Raw genomic sequence first — 22976 nt, 5'->3', positions numbered from 1 at the left:
GGCCTAGCGGTGTTCAGCTATTTGAATTTCGTGCCTGGCATATGGTGCACCCGAGTCCGCGCATAGGAGCTTTTAGCGCCCCCCGACGTTCGAAAATTACTTAGTTGTTCGTTACGGGTCAGTCGGCTCATTTGGTGCCTGTAACCCGACGAGGAGGTCGCTTGGAAAAACTTTTCCGTCTCAGTTCATCGTTACCCGTCAGCCGGTTCACTCGTACCTGGAAGCCGACGAGGAGGTCGCTTGGAGAAACCTTTCCCGCTCAGCCCATCGTGACCCCGGCTTTTGAAGTTGATTCTTGATCGTTCCGCCATTTCGCTGATAGTTTTTCCCGAGGATGCAAGCTGAATTCGAAGCTCTTCAATTTCCTTGGCGGCCATTGCTTGGCCTCGTGGTGCTTTAACAGTCCGTAAGCCTAACTTTACGATAATCCAAACTCATCTAGCCCCCCTTAAATTATTTATTTTATTTCAAGCATTTAAATTAATTAGGTAGTGTTAAATGTTGGTGAATTTTATTTATTTATTAAATATGAAGTACCACAAATAAAATTTTACAACGAGATGCTCGACAAGAGAGAATCCCATAATAATTAGTTTAGGATCTATTATAATAAGCTATTAAACGGGTACGTAATTAATTTAGAGATAACGCGAATGATTTTCGGAAATCACGTCCCGCCGAGAGAATTTTAGAACACGAGGCCAGTTACCCTAAGCCTTATCCCATTTAAAGCCTAGTTATTTACGGGGTCTGTCTGTGGGAATAGTTTTAAAATAAATAGCGGGACTTCCTAAAATTAATGTAGGAGCTATTGTTAATTAATTTAGAGATAAAGCGACAGATTTTCGGACATCGGGTTCCGCAGAGAAAATTTTATGACACGAGGACAGTTGCCCTAAGCCTTATCCCATTTCGACTCAAGTTTTTATTTATGGGTTCTACCTGTGGCAATAGTTTTAAATAAATAAATGGCAAGTTTTAATAAAATTAATTTGGGGGATATTTTAAATTATTAAGCTATTAAAAGGGACACGCAGTTTAATTTAAATAAATAGCCGATTTTCCTAAAATTAATTTAGGGGATATTTTAAATTATTTTCATAATTAAGTTACATAATTTAATTTAGAATTAAATGTCAGGTTTTCCTAAAATTAGTTTAGGGGGATATTTTAAAATATTTTCATTATCAAATTACATAATTTAACTTAAAATTAAATGGCAGGTTTCCTAAAATTATGTTATTTAATTCGGGGTGGCAATTAGTCGATGGCAATTGGTCTCTCTCTCTAAATTTAGTAGCCAGTTTTTTAATTAAGGACGGCCCAAAAGTAGGCAATAGATGTGTTATTAATATTTTCATTTATAGATGCAGCTGATATTCTTTGATTTTTCTGTCGCTGGTCATTCCGAGACTTGTAATTCCTGATGACATCCGTTGTTGGATTGACGTTGCACGATGACTTCCGCTGTTCTGGACTTGCTACGTATTATTCCTGATGACAAGCTTTGTTGGATTCCGTTACACGATGTCTTCTTCCGGACTTGCTATCCCTCTCAACATTGACCCGAAGATACGGAGAAAATCCTCGAAGCTAGAAGATACAAAATACATCTTTTTTTCTTCCAAATTTTACATGTAACCACTTATTATTTTTTTTGCGTTCAAATTTTAACTTACAAAACACTTTAATAATTTTTTTGTTCAAAATTTTTGTAAACACTTGGTTTTTTTATTTGTTATTGAATAAATTTTGCCTTAAACCTCGTTCTTTCTTTTACTTAATTTCTTTCGATACTAGACTTGGTTACGATTTTTTTTTTTTGTTCAAAATTTTTGTAAACACTTGGTTTTTTTATTTGTTATTGAATAAATTTTGCCTTAAACCTCGTTCTTTCTTTTACTTAATTTCTTTCGATACTAGACTTGGTTACGATTTTTTAATGTCTGGACTTAAGGGGGTTTTTTTAGAGCCCTTTTTTCCGTTTTTTTCCTTAAACAAGCTTAAAAAAGCAGATAAAATCCTAATATTTTACTCTAAAAGTCAAGAAAAATAAAAAAGCAGCCTAATATTGTTAATAAAACGTAAAAAAAGCCTAAAAAGGGCCCTAAAAAAAACCCCCCTAAGTCCAGACCTTAAAAAATTCAAGCCACCCTCCACATCGAAACAAATTCAAGAAAACAAAGAACGTGACCCACGGTAAAATTTATTCAACATGAAAAAAACAATTGAGGTGTATACAAAAATTGTCTACAAAAAATAATTTAAAGAGTTCAGTAAATATAAGTTTGACCGCGAAAGATTAAATTAATTACTTAAAAATGAAATTGAATCAATTATTTTTAAATCTTCACTATAATTATCCAGATCAGCTGCAAGCCCTCGTGTATCGCAATTCCAAGAAATATCTCATCTAACAGCGGATTAACTCCATAAGTCCACTGAACGTTGAAATCATCTACTAGGAAACGTCTGACTGATCGGCAACAGCAGAAAAACTTTCGCGTCTAAAAATTAAAATATATTAATAACAAATATTAAACCATTGCCTCATTAGAATTGAAGGGTAACTTTAAGCCTAACAAATTTATAATTAATCTAAATAATCCCATTTATTTCAATAATTAATGAAAAACCTGTCCTTTGTTTATGGCGATATATTACTAAAATAATAACGCTTGAGAATCGACGCTAAATTTCTTAAGCCTTGTCTAAGTTGAACTTAACCTCGTGATGGTGGTTAACTTAAACTATTTTTAAAGAGACTGAATTTGCTATCAATAATAATAATTAACTACCAATTAATTCTGCCTATTTTATTAAAATAATACTATGGATTATTAAAAGCTTACTCTTGTTGCGCATTAAGAAGTGTGTTCATTCCAACGTGACCTCGATAAATTGATTCCAAAAGCGATTTCAATGGCGGCAAAGATCTCTAGATTCTGGACTGATTCCTTGACGGAAAGAGAGAAATGGCTGATCGTCTACGAGAGGCGTGATTCTTTGTTTTGGATGACTTCAAAATTCACGAACACGTGAAATACAAGAGCAGAGCAGCAAACGATCTTGACTCCACGATGCCGATTAAAGAAAGAACTTTCGGGTACTCCAGTAGAACCAAAAGCGGACGAAATTCAAGCCGAACACGGTAGAGAGGCAGCATAATCATCAATGAAAAGAACTGGTAGGCCAATCGAGGGCGTAAATTTTTTTTCAAAAAAATTAAGACGTCTACAATGATAGTATAACGTTGTCAGACCAACTCTTTTCTCTCCTGAATAGACCTAAAAAAGGATATTATTATAGATATTTTTACAATAATAAGGTTATTTCGAAAGAGATATTTTTATAATAGATATTTCTCCAATAATAAAAAATATCTCCTTCGAAATAACCTTTTTAATATCACTTTACACAACGTCTAATAAAAATATAAGTTTTCACACTTATACTGTTTGTTTTATTCCTTTTTTAGGTCTATTCAGGAGAGAAAAGAGTTGGTCTGACAACGTTATACTATCATTGTAGACGTCTTAATTTTTTGAAAAAAAATTTACGCCCTCGATTGGCCTACCAGTTCTTTTCATTGATGATTATGCTGCCTCTCTACCGTGTTCGGCTTGAATTTCGTCCGCTTTTGGTTCTACTGGAGTACCCGAAAGTTCTTTCTTTAATCGGCATCGTGGAGTCAAGATCGTTTGCTGCTCTGCTCTTGTATTTCACGTGTTCGTGAATTTTGAAGTCATCCAAAACAAAGAATCACGCCTCTCGTAGACGATCAGCCATTTCTCTCTTTCCGTCAAGGAATCAGTCCAGAATCTAGAGATCTTTGCCGCCATTGAAATCGCTTTTGGAATCAATTTATCGAGGTCACGTTGGAATGAACACACTTCTTAATGCGCAACAAGAGTAAGCTTTTAATAATCCATAGTATTATTTTAATAAAATAGGCAGAATTAATTGGTAGTTAATTATTATTATTGATAGCAAATTCAGTCTCTTTAAAAATAGTTTAAATTAACCACCATCACGAGGTTAAGTTCAACTTAGACAAGGCTTAAGAAATTTAGCGTCGATTCTCAAGCGTTATTATTTTAGTAATATATCGCCATAAACAAAGGACAGGTTTTTCATTAATTATTGAAATAAATGGGATTATTTAGGTTAATTATAAATTTGTTAGGCTTAAAGTTACCCTTCAATTCTAATGAGGCAATGGTTTAATATTTGTTATTAATATATTTTAATTTTTAGACGCGAAAGTTTTTCTGCTGTTGCCGATCAGTCAGACGTTTCCTAGTAGATGATTTCAACGTTCAGTGGACTTATGAAGTTAATCCGCTGTTAGATGAGATATTTCTTGGAATTGCGATACACGAGGGCTTGCAGCTGATCTGGATAATTATAGTGAAGATTTAAAAATAATTGATTCAATTTCATTTTTAAGTAATTAATTTAATCTTTCGCGGTCAAACTTATATTTACTGAACTCTTTAAATTATTTTTTGTAGACAATTTTTGTATACACCTCAATTGTTTTTTTCATGTTGAATAAATTTTACCATGGGTCACGTTCTTTGTTTTCTTGAATTTGTTTCGATGTGGGGGGTGGCTTGAATTTTTTAAGGTCTGGACTTAGGGGGGTTTTTTAGGGCCCTTTTTACGTTTTATTAACAATATTAGGCTGCTTTTTTTATTTTTCTTGACTTTTAGAGTAAAATATTAGGATTTTATCTGCTTTTTTAAGCTTGTTTAAGGAAAAAAACGGAAAAAAGGGCCCTAAAGAAACCCCCCTAAGTCCAGACATTAAAAAATCGAAACCAAGTCTAGTATCGAAAGAAATTAAGTAAAAGAAAGAACGAGGTTTAAGGCAAAATTTATTTAATAACAAACCAAAAAACCAAGTGTTTACAAAAATTTTGAATAAAAAAATTATTAAAGTGTTTTGTAAGTTAAAATTTGAACGCAAAAAAAATAATAAGTGGTTACATGTAAAATTTGGAAGAAAAAAAGATGTATTTTGTATCTTCTAGCTTCGAGGATTTTCTCCGTATATTCGGGTCAATGTTGAGAGGGATAGCAAGTCCGGAAGAAGACATCGTGTAACGGAATCCAACAAAGCTTGTCATCAGGAATAATACGTAGCAAGTCCAGAACAGCGGAAGTCATCGTGCAACGTCAATCCAACAACGGATGTCATCAGGAATTACAAGTCTCGGAATGACCAGCGACAGAAAAATCAAAGAATATCAGCTGCATCTATAAATGAAAATATTAATAACACATCTATTGCCTACTTTTGGGCCGTCCTTAATTAAAAAACTGGCTACTAAATTTAGAGAGAGAGACCAATTGCCATCGACTAATTGCCACCCCGAATTAAATAACATAATTTTAGGAAACCTGCCATTTAATTTTAAGTTAAATTATTATTATTATTATTTATTTATTTAAAACTATTGCCACAGGTAGAACCCATAAATAAAAACTTAAGTCGAAATGGGATAAGGCTTAGGGCAACTGTCCTCGTGTCATAAAATTTTCTCTGCGGAACCCGATGTCCGAAAATCTGTCGCTTTATCTCTAAATTAATTAACAATAGCTCCTACATTAATTTTAGGAAGTCCCGCTATTTATTTTAAAACTATTCCCACAGACAGACCCCGTAAATAACTAGGCTTTAAATGGGATAAGGCTTAGGGTAACTGGCCTCGTGTTCTAAAATTCTCTCGGCGGGACGTGATTTCCGAAAATCATTCGCGTTATCTCTAAATTAATTACGTACCCGTTTAATAGCTTATTATAATAGATCCTAAACTAATTATTATGGGATTCTCTCTTGTCGAGCATCTCGTTGTAAAATTTTATTTGTGGTACTTCATATTTAATAAATAAATAAAATTCACCAACATTTAACACTACCTAATTAATTTAAATGCTTGAAATAAAATAAATAATTTAAGGGGGGCTAGATGAGTTTGGATTATCGTAAAGTTAGGCTTACGGACTGTTAAAGCACCACGAGGCCAAGCAATGGCCGCCAAGGAAATTGAAGAGCTTCGAATTCAGCTTGCATCCTCGGGAAAAACTATCAGCGAAATGGCGGAACGATCAAGAATCAACTTCAAAAGCCGGGGTCACGATGGGCTGAGCGGGAAAGGTTTCTCCAAGCGACCTCCTCGTCGGCTTCCAGGTACGAGTGAACCGGCTGACGGGTAACGATGAACTGAGACGGAAAAGTTTTTCCAAGCGACCTCCTCGTCGGGTTACAGGAACCAAATGAGCCGACTGACCCGTAACGAACAACTAAGTAATTTTCGAACGTCGGGGGGCGCTAAAAGCTCCTATGCGCAGACTCGGGTGCGCCATATGCCAGGCACGAAATTCAAATAGCTGAACACCGCTAGGCCTACTAAATGAATGAACGTTAGGCCTAAATGAATGAAGGCTAGGCCTACTAAATGAATGAGGGCTTGGTGTACTGAATGGATAGTCATTACCTATTACCATTAACATATGTCGTGACGTCACAAATCAATTACCTCAGTGACGTCATAGGTCACGTGATCTGACGTCATAGGTCACGTGATCTGACGTCATAGGTCACGTGATCTGACGTCATATCCGGTCACGTGATCTGTCGTCTTAAGTCACGTGATCTGACGTCATATGCCGTCATAGGTCACGTGATCTGACGTCAAAGGTCACGTGACCATTACGTAATTCTGACGTCAAAGGTCACGTGACGATTACGTAATTGTGACGTCAAAGGTCACGTGACCATTAGGTAATTGTGACGTCAAAGGTCACGTGACCATTACGTATCGTCTGGCAGTTTGAAATTCAGAAGTCCATAATCATGGAGTGGATTATTGTTGTTGCTAATTGTCTTGTCTTATGAATTAAGTAGCTATTTTATGCTTCAATATTTGTCAGTGAATCGGTAACTTATAACGTATTGGGCCAATAAGTTTTGTGTTTCATTAATAAAATTCATGTTTGTTTTGCGTTACTATATTTCTACTCTATTCTGTTGAGAAAGCACTTTAAATAATTCTAATATAGTGCGTCTAATTCAAAGGATATGATGTTTTTGAATGTATGTGACCCCGTTTTCTAAACCACAGCCACTTTAGTAAGCTTATAAAGAAAAATGATTTTATCATCCAGATTTATGAATATTAATGCAAATTTTTATTTTCAAAAATAAGACATATATTTCAATATTAGGATATTACATTTGGCTTTATTATAAATAATAAAAAAATGATACAATAATTTATTGAAATGAATGAATGTTTCGTCCAGATTCTGAATTTTTTTTCTGTTATTAACAAATTTTAAGCAGCTTAACATAAAGTACAAAGTTTTCCCACGCTTCCAGGAATTGGGGTTCTTGGATGGAAAACAACGTTTTCGGCTGGAAACTGAAGTATTAGCATGGATTGTTCCTGTATCCAGATTCTGAAAATCAGATCAGAATAATCTCATTTTCTCTGATGAAAGATGCGTGTTTGAGAGGATTCGAAAAACACCGAAAAAAGCGTGAATCCTAAACAGCGTAGCATGATTCTTCCCAGACTCACCCTTTTTGTTTGTTCTCCCGCTCATCAAACTTCAGATGGGCATCGCACCTTGAATTCTCTAACCGTTTGTTGCTTAGACCTTTGGGAATGTACTTTCCTCAAGTAAAGTAGTAATAGAAATAGAAATATATTTCCCCCTTTCCCCTTTGGAGGTAGGAAAAAGTTCGTGTAAAATTTATCCGCAAATTAGGAGAAGAAACAGTAAAGCGAAGCTAAGCTAAGCGAATCTAAAAGAATCTAAGCTAAGCGAAGCTAAGCTAAGCGAAGCGAATTTAAGCGAAGCTAAGCTAAGCGAAGCTAAGCGAATCTAAGCGAATCTAAGCTAAGCGAAGCGAATCTAAGCTAAACGAAGCGAAGCTACGCGAATCTAAGCGAATCTAAGCTAAGCGAAGCTAAGCGAATCTAAGCTAAGCGAAGCTAAGCGAATCTAAGCTAAGCTAAGCTAAGCTAAGCGAATCTAAGCTAAGCGAAGCTAAGCGAATCTAAGCTAAGCTAAGCTAAGCTAAGCGAATCTAAGCGAAGCTAAGCGAATCTAAGCAAAAATTTTCCTCAACAAATTCTTTGGAAAATGGACTAGAATCACTTGAAAAATCGTTTAGAATATGTGTTGTAAAATATAACATTTAATCAACATTAATTAGTAATTACAGTTAAGAGGTTGAGAAATGGTAAATAGTTGTATGTTCGTAGCATTGGCCAGGTCCATACAAGCAATCGGGAAAGCTAAACGAAGCTAAACGAAGCTTAACCACTCTAAACCACTCTAACCCACTCTAAGCCACTCTAAGCCACTCTAAACCACTCTAGCCACTTTAAACCACTCTAAGCCACTCTAAACAACACTAGCCACTCTAAGCCACTCTAAACCACTCTAACCACTCTAAACCACTCTAGCCACTCTAAGCCACTCTAAACCACTCTAAGCCACTCTAAACCACTCTAAGCCACTCTAAACCACTCTAAACCACTCTAGCCACTCTAGCCACTCTAAGCCACTCTAAACCACTCTAAACCACACTAGCCACTCTAGCTAAAAGCTAAAAGCTAAACGAAGCTAAAAGCTAAAAGCTAAACGAAGCTAAAAGCTAAAAGCTAAACGAAGCTAAAAGCTAAAAGCTAAACGAAGCTAAAAGCTAAAAGCTAAACGAAGCTAAAAGCTAAAAGCTAAAAGCTAAACGAAGCTAAAAGCTAAAAGCTAAACGAAGCTAAAAGCTAAAAGCTAAACGAAGCTAAAAGCTAAAAGCTAAACGAAGCTAAACGAAGCTAAAAGCTAAAAGCTAAACGAAGCTAAACGAAGCTAAACTCTAGCCACTCTAAACCACTCTAAGCCACTCTAAGTCACTCTAAGCCACTCTAAGTCACTCTAAGTCACTCTAAACCACTCTAGCCACTCTAAACCACTCTAGCCACTCTGAACCACTCTAAACCACTCTAGCCACTCTAAGCCACTCTAAACCACTCTAAGCCACTCTAAACCACTCTAAGCCACTCTAAACCACTCTAAACCACTCTAAACCACTCTAGCCACTCTAAGCCACTCTAGCCACTCTAAGCCACTCTAAACCACTCTAAGCCACTCTAAACCACTCTAAGCCACTCTAAACCACTCTAAGCCACTCTAAACCACTCTAAACCACACTAGCCACTCTAAGCCACTCTAGCCACTCTAAGCCACTCTAAACCACTCTAAGCCACTCTAAACCACTCTAAGCCACTCTAAACCACTCTAAACCACACTAGCCACTCTAAGCCACTCTAGCCACTCTAAGCCACTCTAAACCACTCTAAGCCACTCTAAACCACTCTAAGCCACTCTAAACCACTCTAAGCCACTCTAAACCACTCTAAACCACACTAGCCACTCTAAGCCACTCTAGCTAAAAGCTAAAAGCTAAAAGCTAAACGAAGCTAAACGAAGCTAAACGAATCTAAGCGAAGCTAAGCGAATCTAAGCGAATCTAAGTTAAGCGAATGTAAGCGAATCTAAGCGAAGCTAATAGAATCTAAGCGAATCTAAGCTAAGCGAAGCGAAGCTAAGCGAATCTAAGCGAATCTAAGCTAAGCGAAGCGAATCTAAGCGAATCTAAGCTAAACGAAGCGAAGCTACGCGAATCTAAGCGAATCTAAGCGAATCTAAGCGAATCTAAGCTAAGCTGAGCTAAGCGAATCTAAGCTAATCTAAGCGAAGCTAAGCGAAGCTAAGCTAAGCGAAGCTAAGCGAATCTAAGCGAAGCTAAGCGAAGCTAAGCGAAGCTAAGCTAAGCGAAGCTAAGCGAATCTAAGCGAAGCTAAGCGAAGCTAAGCGAAGCTAAGCTAAGCGAAGCTAAGCGAATCTAAGCGAAGCTAAGCGAATCTAAGCAAAAATTTTCCTCAACAAATTCTTTGGAAAATGGACTAGAATCACTTGAAAAATCGTTTAGAATATGTGTTGTAAAATATAACATTTAATCAACATTAATTAGTAATTAAAGTTAAGAGGTTGAGAAATGGTAAATAGTTGTATGTTCGTAGCATTGGCCAGGTCCATACAAGCAATCGGGAAAGTTTTTCTGAAAATCAATAGACAATTTCGGAAATTGCCTACAGAGAAACCAACACACAGAGGCGAGGCCGCCATAGGGGGATTCTCCTCTCTCGTTAAGAAGCACCGCTAGAGGCAGCTAGCGTCCCGGGTGTAGAGAACTCAGGCTCCGCCTGGAGTTGCTTGAGGGCGCGAGGGATAATACCTCAATGGCGTCCTCGCCCCTCTGTATTGGTTTCTCTCTAAGCAGTTTCCGAAATGGTCTATAAAGGTAATTACGCGTCATGGGGTCACGTTCAAAATGCACTTACTTTATTTACAGTGTCGGGGTAATTTTGCGTTTCCAAACAAAAAGCCGAGTGTCGCTTATAAGGAGCCGACTCTTTCCCGACTAGAGACTCATCACTGGGCAAAAAGTTGGACGTGTAGAACTGAACACCAGGTTGAGTTGTCAATACGCGTAAACTCCTTCCACTCGTCTCTTCCAAGACTCTTCACAAAGAGAGAGAGAAAGAGAGAGAAAAAAATAATCGCTTCACATAAGTAACGAAATAAGGACAAGTATGGTACGCACGCGTAAGGATAAAACGTTATAGACAAGCCAGGCCTAGTTCTGGACAACTCTTACATGTTACACCTTGGTGTTTATAATTAGTAGTCCTAACCTAGCTCACCCTATAGTTAATCCTTTTAACGAAAGCTAGTTTTCATTGGCAAGAACATTATTTAACAAGTTGTTTGGCGAATATCAAGTTTTACCAGAAGGGGATAATAGAAGAAGGATGACACTCTGTATCCTCTTAATGCTTTAGTTATGTAACGTCATTCTTCAGAGGCTCACCCTTTTAGTTTGCTTTCCCGCTCATCAAACTACAAATGGGCATCGCACCGTAAGATGAATTCTATAATTGTTTGGCACTAAATCCCCAGCAATCATCCCACAAACCTCGTCGTGACGTGGGACAAAAATACGCAAGCGCGTCTTGTCAAATATTTAAACGCTAATAGAGTAATGATGAGGGAACTATTTATCGCGTATGTGATTCGTTTTAGTAACCTTGCTCTAAATGTTCCGATGTTGGAAAGAGTGACGTTACACTTGCCCCGCTTTGTGGTACACTTCTCTCGAAGAGAAGTATTATATACTTCTGGTTTTACTCGGAATTTACCAAACCTTCATTATCGTTTTTTCATTGAGTGAGTGTCATACTTATTGTTGTTACGTTACTTATGACAACTTACTTGGCGGCCAATTGAAGAGGTTGACTTGTTGGAAGACAGAAATTGTGGTCGTACCCGCCACCGGCAATGCCGTCCAAGTTGTCCAATCGTATTCCTCGCCGTAGATCGAAGACTGTTCCTTCAACAGATCGTCTTTCCCCTAAATTCAACAATTACGATTGGTCCAGGGACCAGTTTGGAATTACAAGGTTGTTTTACCAGTGGGAATAAGCGCGTCGTTGACTGGTAAGTAATGATCAGCCTCAATTTGAAGTATATGTCGACGAAGAGAACCAAACCCCTGTTTGAAAAATAAAAATTACTTCCCATGATACCGTATTGTGACGGTTTTCGTGATGTACATGTCCAGCCAAATTGAAATAGGAATGATTGGTCAAGTTGATAGGGGTCACTTCGGTCATCTCCGCAACTTTGTAGTCCATTTTAAGTTCATTACGGGAGCTTAGTGAATAAACAACAGTCGCGGTGACGTCACCAGGGTACCCTTCTTCCCCTGACAAACTTCGATAGGTCAAAACGACCCCATCTCCGTGACGGTCACCTTCCCAAATCACCTGCGTGAATAATTAAAGTAGTTGTGTTTCTAGAAATAGGAATTAACTTTAACCTCTGACCTTATCAAAGCCTTTAGAACCGCCTATAATTAAATATTAGTATTTAATTACGAAGTATGATAGAATTTAGAAAGAAAAAAATTACCACCTTACCATGAAGATGGTTGACCCCATTCTCGTTTCTGGTTAATTGAAACTCTTTGGTACCAATTCGAAAGATCCCGCCGGCAATACGGTTGCAAAAACGACCAATTGTAGCTCCAAAATAATACGGTGCTGCCTGGTATTCTGTGAAAATTAAAAAAGGGATAGTAGCATCAGAAGGGGATAATAGAATTATAGACTTCTGGTAGCATAGATTTGTTTCTACATCGATTTTCATATAACCAAATTATCTTATTGGGTTTAGTTTTCGCATTTTCAACTATTTTAAATTAACCCACAAAACCTTACGTTAATGGAAATTAAACGCTACTATCACTTGAAAAGGGGCTGTCCATAAAATACGTCATTCCTCGCCTACCTTGTATGGTATCGAAACCCAGGACGACGTCATCAATATGTCCATTCTTGTCCGGGACTTTAATAGACGTGATTGTTGCGCCGTAATTGATGATTTGAACAATCATCCCGTTTTCATTTTGCAACGTGAACCGTTTGATGTTACGCGATTCGTTGTTGCCATTTTCTCCCATTAACTCCAGACGTCCAAAAACGTCCTCGGTAATTGTTACAGACATATCTAACAACAAATGTTTAAATCAACTTGAGATCGGTTCCGATAAAGTTGGTTATTATTTGAAAACAAAAAAAATAAAAAAAAAAAATAAAAAAGAGAGAGATCCGTGTAAACACGACTTTAATTTCTAAAGGGCCAGTGTCACGATTCAAGAGAATTAAAATAGGGAGCTTTAGATTTTAAAAGGTGCAGTCTCAAGACGCGTAAATGAAGTTTAAGGTTTTAGAATAACACATAATGAACTTTAGAATTCTAAAGGTACAGTCTCAAGACGCGCAAATGGGGCCTCAGATATAGAAATTTATAGATACAGTATCTAACCACGTAAATGGGTCATTGGGGTGTAGAAATTTTAAAGGTACAATCCAAAGACGCATAAATGGGGTTTTTGGCTTAATATAATAAGGGACTTAAGAAATCTAAAGGTAGAGTTTCAAAACAGGTAAATTGGTGTCGTGCCAGTTGTGGAATTTTAAAGGAATAGTCTCGTAATACTAAAAGGTGCTTTAGGTAAATAAATAGGCGCTTTAAAATTTTAAAGGTCCAGTTTCAGTACAGAATAGGTTAATAATTAAGGTTTAATTTCCATACCTTTAATAATTAGCTCACAATTGTTAGAAGAGTTAGGCTTAGGACTTATTCCCTTAACAAAGAGTGAACTCTCTCCCAAAGTTACAAACCATCTGCTTTCTATATCAGCAAAACTTAAACTCCTCCCAGATCTCAAGGTTATTTAATTTGATAAGAGAATAAAAATTACATTAATATAAAAATCATTTATTTGGACAAAACATTAAACATATTCTTTGGAAAACAACTGTACAACATGTTTTTTTTTTTATTTTATTTTAATTGTATTTACGCCTTGTTAATTGCCTTTTTAAACATTTAAAGGGAGAATGAAGTCTGTATTTAAATTCTTTTCTTTCTTTTCAGACTTATTGTTGTTTTTTTGTACAAAGGCAATTGTTTTTTAATTGTTATTTTATTTGATATTTACAAAAGGGGGGAGGGAATTGGTCACAAATCAATTCTGGGTCGATAGAAAAGTCTTAGGGGTGGATCCTAATCAACAAAATTAAAAATAATTAGTTTAATTTGTGTCTAATGCAAATTTTAAATTTTTTTTTCCAATGAAGTTAAGAGAACAAACCTTAAATCTCCAACGTGTGACGCAAACAAACTTTAACGTGTGATCTTTCCCTAGGATTTCTTCATTACATAATATGTCAACCTTTTTAGAATAATAAAAGTTGTCGCAATTTGACTTTGTTTGATCTAATTTTCAGATTCAAATTCCCTCCTAAATTTTCCCTGAAGTAACTTACCTCTTTGTACTTGTCTAAATTATTGTAAAGTTTTTTGGCAATGAATTTTTTGAGGTGAGTGACGGTTGCCTGGGCGGAGCATCTAATGAATTTCCTTTTCATAGGTTTGAGCGTGCCATTGTTCTGTGATTCTAGGAGGATATTGACTTGCTCATCTGTCCTGTGATAATTGGCATCTTCTTCTTTTGAAGACGAAGCTTGAGCTCCGCAGTTACCCTCTTTCTCACCATTTGAAGCTAAACCTGAAAAAATATTTTTCATAATTGGCCTATTTTTTAATTTCCTGACTTATTCCTAATCTTTTATAGTCTATTTTTAAATTTCTTGACTTTTCATTGAAGTATTAGGCTTATTTTTGAAGTTTCCTGATTTTTCCCGTGACTTTTTTGGCCAATTTTTAAATTTAATGACCTATTTTTAAATTTCCCAATTTTTTCCATGAACTTTTGGGCCTATTTTTAAAATCCCTGATTTACCCTGACCTTTTTTGTCCATTTTTAAATTTCCCTAACCTATGGCAACCCTACTAGTTTCAGTTTAGGCTCAGGAACAATGAAAAAATAAGGGATCTTCTTACCTCTTTGATTTTTTGTCGTTTCTCCTGGTTGAATAGGTAATCCCAATGCATTTTTTGGATAAGGCAACCCTCGTTTCTTATAAAATTCACGTTCTCTTTTAGTTTCATCTGAGATAGATATCATCCAATAACGTAAATATTCGAGAGTATGATGATAATTTAGATAGTCTTTAAAATCACTTACTCGTTTGTAATGATGGTACTAGTTTGAATACTATGTCCTGCATAGTTCTATCGTAGCTGATATACTGCAAGGGATGACTTTGATGGATCACAATTTCGCAGGAAGGGCAAGTATTGTTGTCTTCCAAATGCTTCACCAAACAACTCTTACAAACTAGCCACCATAACCATGGTATAGCATTAACCATTTGCTACAAACAAAGTCATAATCGTACTTACAAGTATGAAGGCATTCTGTCACAGTTGTCGCGTCAATGAAATAACCTTTACAAATTTTACACGTGATATGGGGATTCAGAGTTTTTAGCCTAATCCGCCGTTCCATCTAAATTTAAACCACGAACTTAATTAAAATTAATTTGTAGAAAATGAAAATGAAAACACCTAAGCCTTGGTCAATAACTCACCTCGCGGAATCACGCCCGCTTTTTTCCTTTATCCCGATTGATTTTGATGAAAATATTTACCGTAAATAGAAACATTCAAACGTAATCCTTCCTTGTAATTTGGTTAAAGTTAAACCTTGGATGGTTAAACGCGTTTATTAAATTCCGTAAATTATTTTCGGAAGTTACTAGCTTCCTCAAAACCATAGCCCACTCGATCACGCACTCGACAACACAAGCTGCTCGCGCTATTCAATCGGCCAAAAAGTACGACTTTTGGAATATTGGTGGGGAGTTCGAAGGAACACAAAATTAACATTAAGTTCTATGGGAGGAGGTAGGTTTTTGGACAGATCCTTTGTCCTATTCATCCAAATGACCTGAAATTTTAATGAGACTTGTGATTATTCTTACAGGACAACCTCTTTGTGGGGCGGCTAAACCTATAGCATCTTCTTTCTTCATTACAACAGGAATAATTAGGCCAAAAACAAACAAAGATTTTGGAATATGTTACACTTTTAATTTTATTTGATCTAGATCAACGTAAAACTGGATCCCCTGCAAAATGAATTAACTTTCATAGGAATTAGTTTAATTATTATGATTTCAGGTTTCGACCTATTAGACAAACATGTTTATAGGGTGGTTTTTCCAGCTATAGGAATCCATAAACTCCAGTACCACTTTTTAAAAGTGGAGAAAAGTGTTTTGGGCTGTTTAGAAGACATTAGTAAATTATAATTAACTAAATTATTAATTATATTAGAAAATAGAAACAATAAAATTGAAACGCACGCTCCCGCCATATTTTGAAGTCTGCCTAACTTCAGCAGCGCCATCTAGTGGTCCGTGTTTGGACACAATAAGCCTGGAATTTCTAGGTTATTTTTGGGGGCGTTTTCCGTTAGAACTGGCTGCTGCGATTTTCTGTCCGATCTTTGCTGGTAAATATTTTGATTTTATTTATATTTTAAGGGTTAATTTTGATTAAATAACAAAGTTTTATCGCAACCGATCGGAAATTAAGCGTTGGAAGTGGAAAATTTATGGTCAACCGTGCCAAAATACGTTTGTTAACTACGACCAAGGCTTCACGTTGCTTGGCACCACTGGCTGGTGCTACTATTACCAAGGCTTACGGGACCACGTTGGCACCACGGATTCAAGGAAGCTGTTGCCTCTTTCAGTAGTGGTATAAGAGATCTTACCAGGTAAATATTTTATTTATATTTTAAGGGCTAATTTAGATTAAATACCAAAGTTTTATCGCGACCGAATGGAAATTAAGCGTTTCAAATGGAAAATGTATCTTAACCGTGCCAAATAGGTTTGTTAATTACGACCATTGTCTGTTTGAAGAAAACATAGCCTTAGTTGATTTTATATATTGGTTACCGAACATAATGGTAGTTATTTGGAACTCCGTAGTTCTAAATAACTAATGCACTTTTGTTGCTTTGGTTATTGGCTGTATTGCCCTTAACTGAAGCAAGTAGAAAACCTTTAACGGCAGATGTATTAACACCAAAGTGAGCTTTCTAAGTAACTATGTTTTCAATTAACAAATCTATTGGTGTAAATGTGGGTGTCTAGGGCCGGAAATAAGCACGGGACACATTGTCCAATAACATTTTAAAATGTCCCATACTATTTTTAAAAACTAAGGGGGTCACTAGCCGGTTTGACCATAAATTTTCCCAAAGTTTTGATAGCTTAACCATGAACACGCGATACTATTTTTGCACACTCCAGTGGACAATGTCCTATAAATTTTCTAGTCAAAGGAGTTAAGTCGTTTTTGTCCTTTGAGTATGTTATAGTCCTATTTGCCCCCCCCCAATCCAACCATATTAGAAACCCAGGGTTACGACAAACAGGGGCCGAGTAATTAAGCAAAATGTTCACAAACATACCCCAGGGTTCGTACACGACCTGGAAAAGTCAGGGAAATTGAAAATGGGCCTAAAAAGTCAGGGAAAAATATATTGGTGGGAAATTGATAGTCTGGATAACAGTTTAAGGGTGACCAAAAATCTGTTGTCTGGGACTTGAGCAGAACCCCAAATTCGCGGAGCTCGCTTCGCTCGCTCCGGTTATTTATGATTTACTTATGGTTAAAATTAAACGAATTAATTGGCTTATCTTTATAACAATGACAACTCGTGCAAAAATTATTCGAGTGGATTTAGATTGGTTTTCATATATTTACGCCTTGTAAGTTATTGCATATGGTCAGGGAAAACCTGGAAAAGTCAGGGAATTTCATTCCAAAAATTTTGTACGAACCCTGTACCCCCTCCATAGGTATAGCATTCCACCCACTTTGGGGCTTCATAACTCTGGTTCTACTAGAGATATGGGGGTGTCCTTTGACTATGTTATAGTCCTATTTGCCCCCCTATCCACCATAATTACACCCAACTTTGAAGGCTCATAACTGTGGTTCTACTAGAGATATGGGGTGTCCTTTGACTATGTTATAGTCCTATTTGCTCCCCCCATCCCACCATAATTACCCCCAACTTTGGAGGTTCATAACTCTGGTTCTACTAGAGATATGGGGTGTCCTTTGACTATGTTATAGTCCTATTTGCCCCCCCCCCCATCCCACCATAATTACACCCAACTTTGAAGGCTCATAGCTCTGGTTCTACTAGAGACATTGGGGTGTCCTTTGACTATGTTATAGTCATATTTGCCCCCCCCCATCTCACCATAATTACACCCAACTTTGAAGGCTCATAACTCTGGTTCTACTAGAGATATTGGGGTGTCTTTGACTACGTTATAGTCCTATTTGCCCCCCATCCCACCATAATTATACCCAACTTTGAAGGCTCATAGCTCTGGTTCTACTAGAGATATTGGGGTGTCCTTTGACTATGTTATAGTCCTATTTGCCCCCCCATCCCACCATAATTACACCCAACTTTGAAGGCTCATAACTCTGGTTCTACTAGAGATATGGGGTGTCCTTTGACTATGTTATAGTCCTATTTGCTCCCCCCATCCCACCATAATTATACCCAACTTTGAAGGCTCATAGCTCTGGTTCTACTAGAGATATTGGGGTGTCCTTTGACTATATTATAGTCCTATTTGCCCCCCCATCCCACCATAATTACACCCAACTTTGAAGGCTCATAACTCTGGTTCTACTAGAGATATTGGGGTGTCCTTTGACTATGTTATAGTCCTATTTGCCCCACCCCATCACACTATAATTACACCCAACTTTGAAGGCTCATAACTCTGGTTCTACTAGGGATAGGGGGGTGTCCTTTGACTATGTTATAGTCCTAGTTGCCCCCCCCCATCCCACCATAATTACACCTAACTTTGAAGGCTCATAACTGTGGTTCTACTAGAGATACGCGGAGTTTTTGCACACAGTAGTGGACAAGGTCCTATAAATTTTCTAGTCAAAGGAGGGGACAGATGTTCTATACGAAAGTTTTCTTATTTCCGGCCCTGTGGGTTGTCAAGCTCATTTGTTTTCACCGTAACAGCACCATTTGTGTAGTAACAAGTTAGCCGTATCCAAATGGCTTCTTGGAAATAATTTAGAAGTTTATTTTGGCACACAGTATTCATGATTCACATTTATGCCGTACTTATTCAAAATATTTGAAATTAATCTTATTAAATTTTTCTAATTAATCGCGCGTTGCATTTATTCCTGGTTTTACTATTCAATCTTTTAGTCGGTTTAAAAGTAACTCAAAGTGATTGTTTAATTGACAAATATTTCAAGACTGACCCTAAACCGTACTAATATTTATCTTTCTAGTTAGGTTAAATGATTTATTTGAAAGTGGAATTAATGTTATTCAAAATACTTGTGCCCATTTAAGCTGATAGTAATTTTAATTTTGTATTATATTGTTTGAATTGAACATATTTTTTTATTTTTTTAGCTATCATCCGTTTCCAAAGGAGAAATTTATGTTGGATTCTAGAATGAATTATTATTATTTGACGAATGCACCCTATTTTAATCAGGTCAATGAACCCATTACAATTCCTTTCTTAATTCAGGTCTACACTTTGATTTTATCCGTTGAAACTGAATCTCACTAGGAAAACAATTTAGACATTTTAGGCTCTCAGTGAAGTAATTAAATCTTATTAATAGTAATTTTAGCAATATTAACGGGACAATTCCATTCTCAATTCAGGTCTACACTTTGATTTTATCCGTTTAAAGGGAATCTCATTAGCAAAAAGACTATTTCGACAGCCTGTTAAACATTGTAGGCAATTATTGGGGTATTTAGTTTATTATTTATTATTATATTTATTCTTAGAAGGAAAGCGCTTGTGTCCTTTTCTTTTTTAGGGATTTTTTTCGCCAGGACATGAATAAAATGCTGAAATATGGAATAGGTGAAAACTGGTCCTAGCCCTCCCTTTTAAGAATAATGAACGTAATCAGGATTTTAAGGGTGAGATTCCCTTTGCGGTATTAAGGCATCTAGTTTATGATTTTAATTTTAAATATTTTTAGGGGAAAAGCGTTTGGCAACTCTTTGAGGGAGTTTTGTAGGATCTAAATAAATTTATGATTTATGTTTAAGGTAGAAGGTTGCTTATACGCTTTGTCCTTTAAAAGTAAACACGATTTTGAGCGGGTTTAAATCAAGGCTTAGGTTTTTATGGTATTATTTTACTTCCCCATACTAAGGTATTTAGTTTAATGTCACGCATTTGTCAAATAATAATAATTTGTCTTCTGCCCGAACATTTTACGTTACATCATGCAAGAATATTCAATTGGATTTTCATATTAAGGTATTTAATTTGAAGTTATGCATGTGCTATTTTCTTTAAATAATAATAAGAATTTCTCTTGCGCAGGAACATTCTCTCGAGTGGAGGACTTATATCATCGACTGGAGGACTTATATCATCGACTGGAGGACTTATATCATCGACTGGAGGACTTATATCATCGACTGGAGGACTTATATCATCGACTGGAGGACTTATATCATCGACTGGAGGACTTATATCATCGACTGGAGGACTTATATCATCGACTGGAGGACTTATATCATCGACTGGAGGACTTATATCATCGACTGGAGGACTTATATCATCGACTGGAGGACTTATATCATCGACTGGAGGACTTATATCATCGACTGGAGGACTTATATCATCGACTGGAGGACTTATATCATCGACTGGAGGACTTATATCATCGACTGGAGGACTTATATCATCGACTGGAGGACTTATATCATCGACTGGAGGACTTATATCATCGACTGGAGGACTTATATCATCGACTGGAGGACTTATATCATCGACTGGAGGACTTCAATCATCGAGTGGACTTTCATTGGAAATCCCATGCTTAGGACGAAGTTTCCTGGTTTTGGGGGCTCCACAGCGGGCCTTAGTTTAAATTTAATGATTCCCGAGTTGAACAGGGGCTTGTTAAATTTAAATTGGGCTCGCAAGGCTTACTTTGGGGGTGGTAGCATAAGTTTAAAATTTAAGTTTCGATATTGGGGAAGGAACAAAAATAGTCGAAAACACTTAGGGTAGTTTTTTTGACCTTTTTTGCGTGTTTTTTTTATGAATTTTTATATTTTTAAATATTTTTAATAAAAATTTTTATTTTTTTGTAAAAAAATTTTTTTTTATGCTTTTTGTTCATTGTATTTTAATTATTTAGCTTAAAAGGGACTAAAAAAGGGTCAAAAAAACCCCCCCTAAGTCCCGATTAAAAAAAATCGAAACCAAGCCTAGTATCGAAAGTGTTGAAATAAAAGAAAGAACGAGGTTTAAGGCAAAATTTATTCAATAAAAAACAAAAAAACCAAAGTGTTTACAAAAATTTCGAACAAAAAAATATTAAAGAGGTTGGTAAGTTAAAAGTTTGAACGCGAAAAAAATAATAAGTAGTTACAAATAAAATTTGCAAGCAAAAAAAATTAAGTTAAGTGGTTACATGAAAAATTTGCAAGTAAAAATGATATATTTTGTGTCTTCTAGCTTCGATGATTTCTTCCATATCTTTAAGTCACCGCTGAGAGAAAGAGCAAGTCCTGAAGACATCATGTAACGTGAATCCAACGAAGCGTGTCATCAGGAATGATACATAGCAAGTCCAGAAGACATGTAACGTGAATCCAACGAAGCATGTCATCAGGAATGATACATAGCAAGTCCAGAACAGCTTCGTGTTGAGTCAATCGGAACAAAGGATGTCATCTGGAAGGATACGTCTCGGAATGACCAGCGACAGAAAAATCAAGAAAATCATCCACATCTATAAATGAAAACATATTAATAACTCATATTAAACTATTGCCTACTATCATAGTAATCTCGCAGATTTTAAAAATTTAAGAAAAGCGTGTTAAATTGATAAACCGAGACGAACTACACCAACTAATTGCTACCCTAAATTAAAGAAAGACTTGACTACCGTGATTTACACCCTGAATTAAATACTCTCGCTATCTAATTATTTCCTAAAATTGTATAGAAAATAGTTTTAAGAAAACCGTCCCGTCCCTTTATCTAAAATTAAATTATGTAACTTAATAATGGAAATAATTTAAAACATCCCCTAAACTAATTTTAGAAAAACCTTCTATTTATTTATTTTAAATTACGCAGCTTAATAATGAAATTAATTTAAAATATACCCTAAATTAATTTTAGGAAAACTTGACATTTATTTAAACTAAATTGCTTGCCCCTTTTAAAAGCATAATAATTTAAAATATCTTCTCAGCTAATTTTATTAAAACCTGCCATTTATTTAAAACTATTCCCACAGGTAGAACCCACAAATAAAATCTCTAGTTGAAATTGGACAAGGGTTAACTTAGGCTTAGGGTAAACGTCCACGTGTCTTAAAATTATGTCTGCGAGACTTGATTTTCGAAAATCGGTCGCGTTATCTCTAAATTATTTAATAATAGCCCTTAAAATAATTTTAGGAAACCTTCCATTTATTTATTTTAAAACTATTCCCACAGACAGTATCCGCAAATAACTAGAATTTAAATGGGACAAGGCTTAATTAGGCTTAGGGCAACCGTCCTCGTGTTCGACGGGACTTAATTTCCTAAAATCTGTCGCGATATCTCTAAATTAAATACGTACCCCGTTTAAAAGTTAATAATAATAGCACCTAAACTAATTATTAAGGGATTCTCTCTTGTCCAAGATCTCGTTGTAAAATTTTATTTATGGTATTTGATTTTTAATAAAATAAATAAAATTCACTAACATTAACACTACCTAATTAATTTAAATATTTGAAATAAAATAAATAATTTAAGGGGAGCTAGATGAGTTTGGATTATTGTAAAGTTTAGGCTTACGGACTGTTAAAGCACCACGAGGCGAAGCAATGGCCGCCAAGTAAGTTGAAGAGCGTCGAATTCAGCTTGCGTCCTCGGCAAAAACGATCAGCGAACTGGCGGAGCTCTCAAGAATCGACTTTAAAAGCCGGGATCACGATCAGCTGAGCTGGAAAGCTTTTTCCAAGCGACCTCCACGACGGCTCCCAGGCAAAGAATGAGCCGTCTGACTTCGACTGCTTCCAGGCAAAGAATGAGCCGTCTGACTTCGACTGCTTCCAGGCAACGAAATGAGCCGTCTGACCTTTGCCTGCAACCAAATACATTTCCAACGTCGGGGGGCGCTAAAAGCTCCTATGCGCGGACTCGGGTGCGCCATACCCCGGACACGAAATCCAAATAGCTGAACACTGCTAGGCCTATTTGAATGAACCCTAGGCCTAAATGAATGAACGCTAGGCCTAACTGAATAGACAATCATTACCTATTACCATTAACATTGTCGTGACGTCACAAGTCAATTACCTCG

General features: G+C 36.4%; 3 protein-coding genes across 6 annotated transcripts; 1 reads left to right on the top strand and 2 right to left on the bottom strand.

Moving 5' to 3' along the window:
* Positions 1–7168: 7168 nt before the first annotated feature.
* Positions 7169–13351, bottom strand: LOC149673640 (galactose mutarotase-like). Of its 4 annotated transcripts, XR_016366894.1 has the most exons (10): positions 13237–13345; positions 12430–12648; positions 12060–12194; positions 11967–11989; positions 11694–11906; positions 11551–11632; positions 11353–11491; positions 10422–10602; positions 7590–7668; positions 7169–7467 (listed from the first exon to the last, which is right to left on the bottom strand). XR_016366894.1 is itself a non-coding variant. In XM_089839267.1 (9 exons), the coding sequence occupies exons 2-9, from the start codon at positions 12644–12646 to the stop codon at positions 10061–10063; spliced, it is 1068 nt and encodes a 355-aa protein (XP_089695393.1). In that variant the 5' UTR covers positions 13237–13351; the 3' UTR covers positions 10002–10060. The 4 variants fall into 4 exon arrangements, 3 of the variants coding, with proteins under 3 accessions (XP_089695393.1, XP_089695394.1, XP_089695392.1); XM_089839267.1 differs by lacking the exons at positions 7169–7467; positions 7590–7668 and adding an exon at positions 10002–10138 and having other exon boundaries at positions 12430–12646; positions 13237–13351; XM_089839268.1 differs by lacking the exons at positions 7169–7467; positions 7590–7668 and having other exon boundaries at positions 10002–10602.
* A 55-nt stretch (positions 13352–13406) lies between these two features.
* l(3)73Ah (polycomb group ring finger 3-like lethal (3) 73Ah) lies at positions 13407–15479 on the bottom strand. The gene is made up of 7 exons (XM_089839269.1): positions 15141–15479; positions 14953–15058; positions 14735–14887; positions 14551–14658; positions 13974–14215; positions 13799–13879; positions 13407–13710 (listed from the first exon to the last, which is right to left on the bottom strand). Exons 2-7 carry the CDS (start codon positions 15056–15058, stop codon positions 13666–13668), a joined length of 735 nt encoding a protein of 244 aa, XP_089695395.1. The 5' UTR covers positions 15141–15479; the 3' UTR covers positions 13407–13665.
* LOC149673638 (uncharacterized) lies at positions 15393–22347 on the top strand. Its single transcript, XM_089839270.1, has 6 exons — positions 15393–15456; positions 15536–16066; positions 16150–16333; positions 19040–19567; positions 19630–19913; positions 19980–22347. The coding sequence occupies exons 5-6, from the start codon at positions 19819–19821 to the stop codon at positions 20530–20532; spliced, it is 648 nt and encodes a 215-aa protein (XP_089695396.1). The 5' UTR covers positions 15393–15456; positions 15536–16066; positions 16150–16333; positions 19040–19567; positions 19630–19818; the 3' UTR covers positions 20533–22347.
* Positions 22348–22976: the final 629 nt, after the last annotated feature.

The sequence above is a fragment of the Phalangium opilio genome, unplaced genomic scaffold (genome assembly GCF_054372755.1).
Source record: "Phalangium opilio isolate 3A_F unplaced genomic scaffold, DU_Popi_V2 ptg000048l_1, whole genome shotgun sequence".
NCBI lineage: Eukaryota > Metazoa > Arthropoda > Arachnida > Opiliones > Phalangiidae > Phalangium > Phalangium opilio.
Note: the sequence above shows the minus strand (reverse complement) of the source record. Positions and strands in the feature narration are given on the sequence as shown.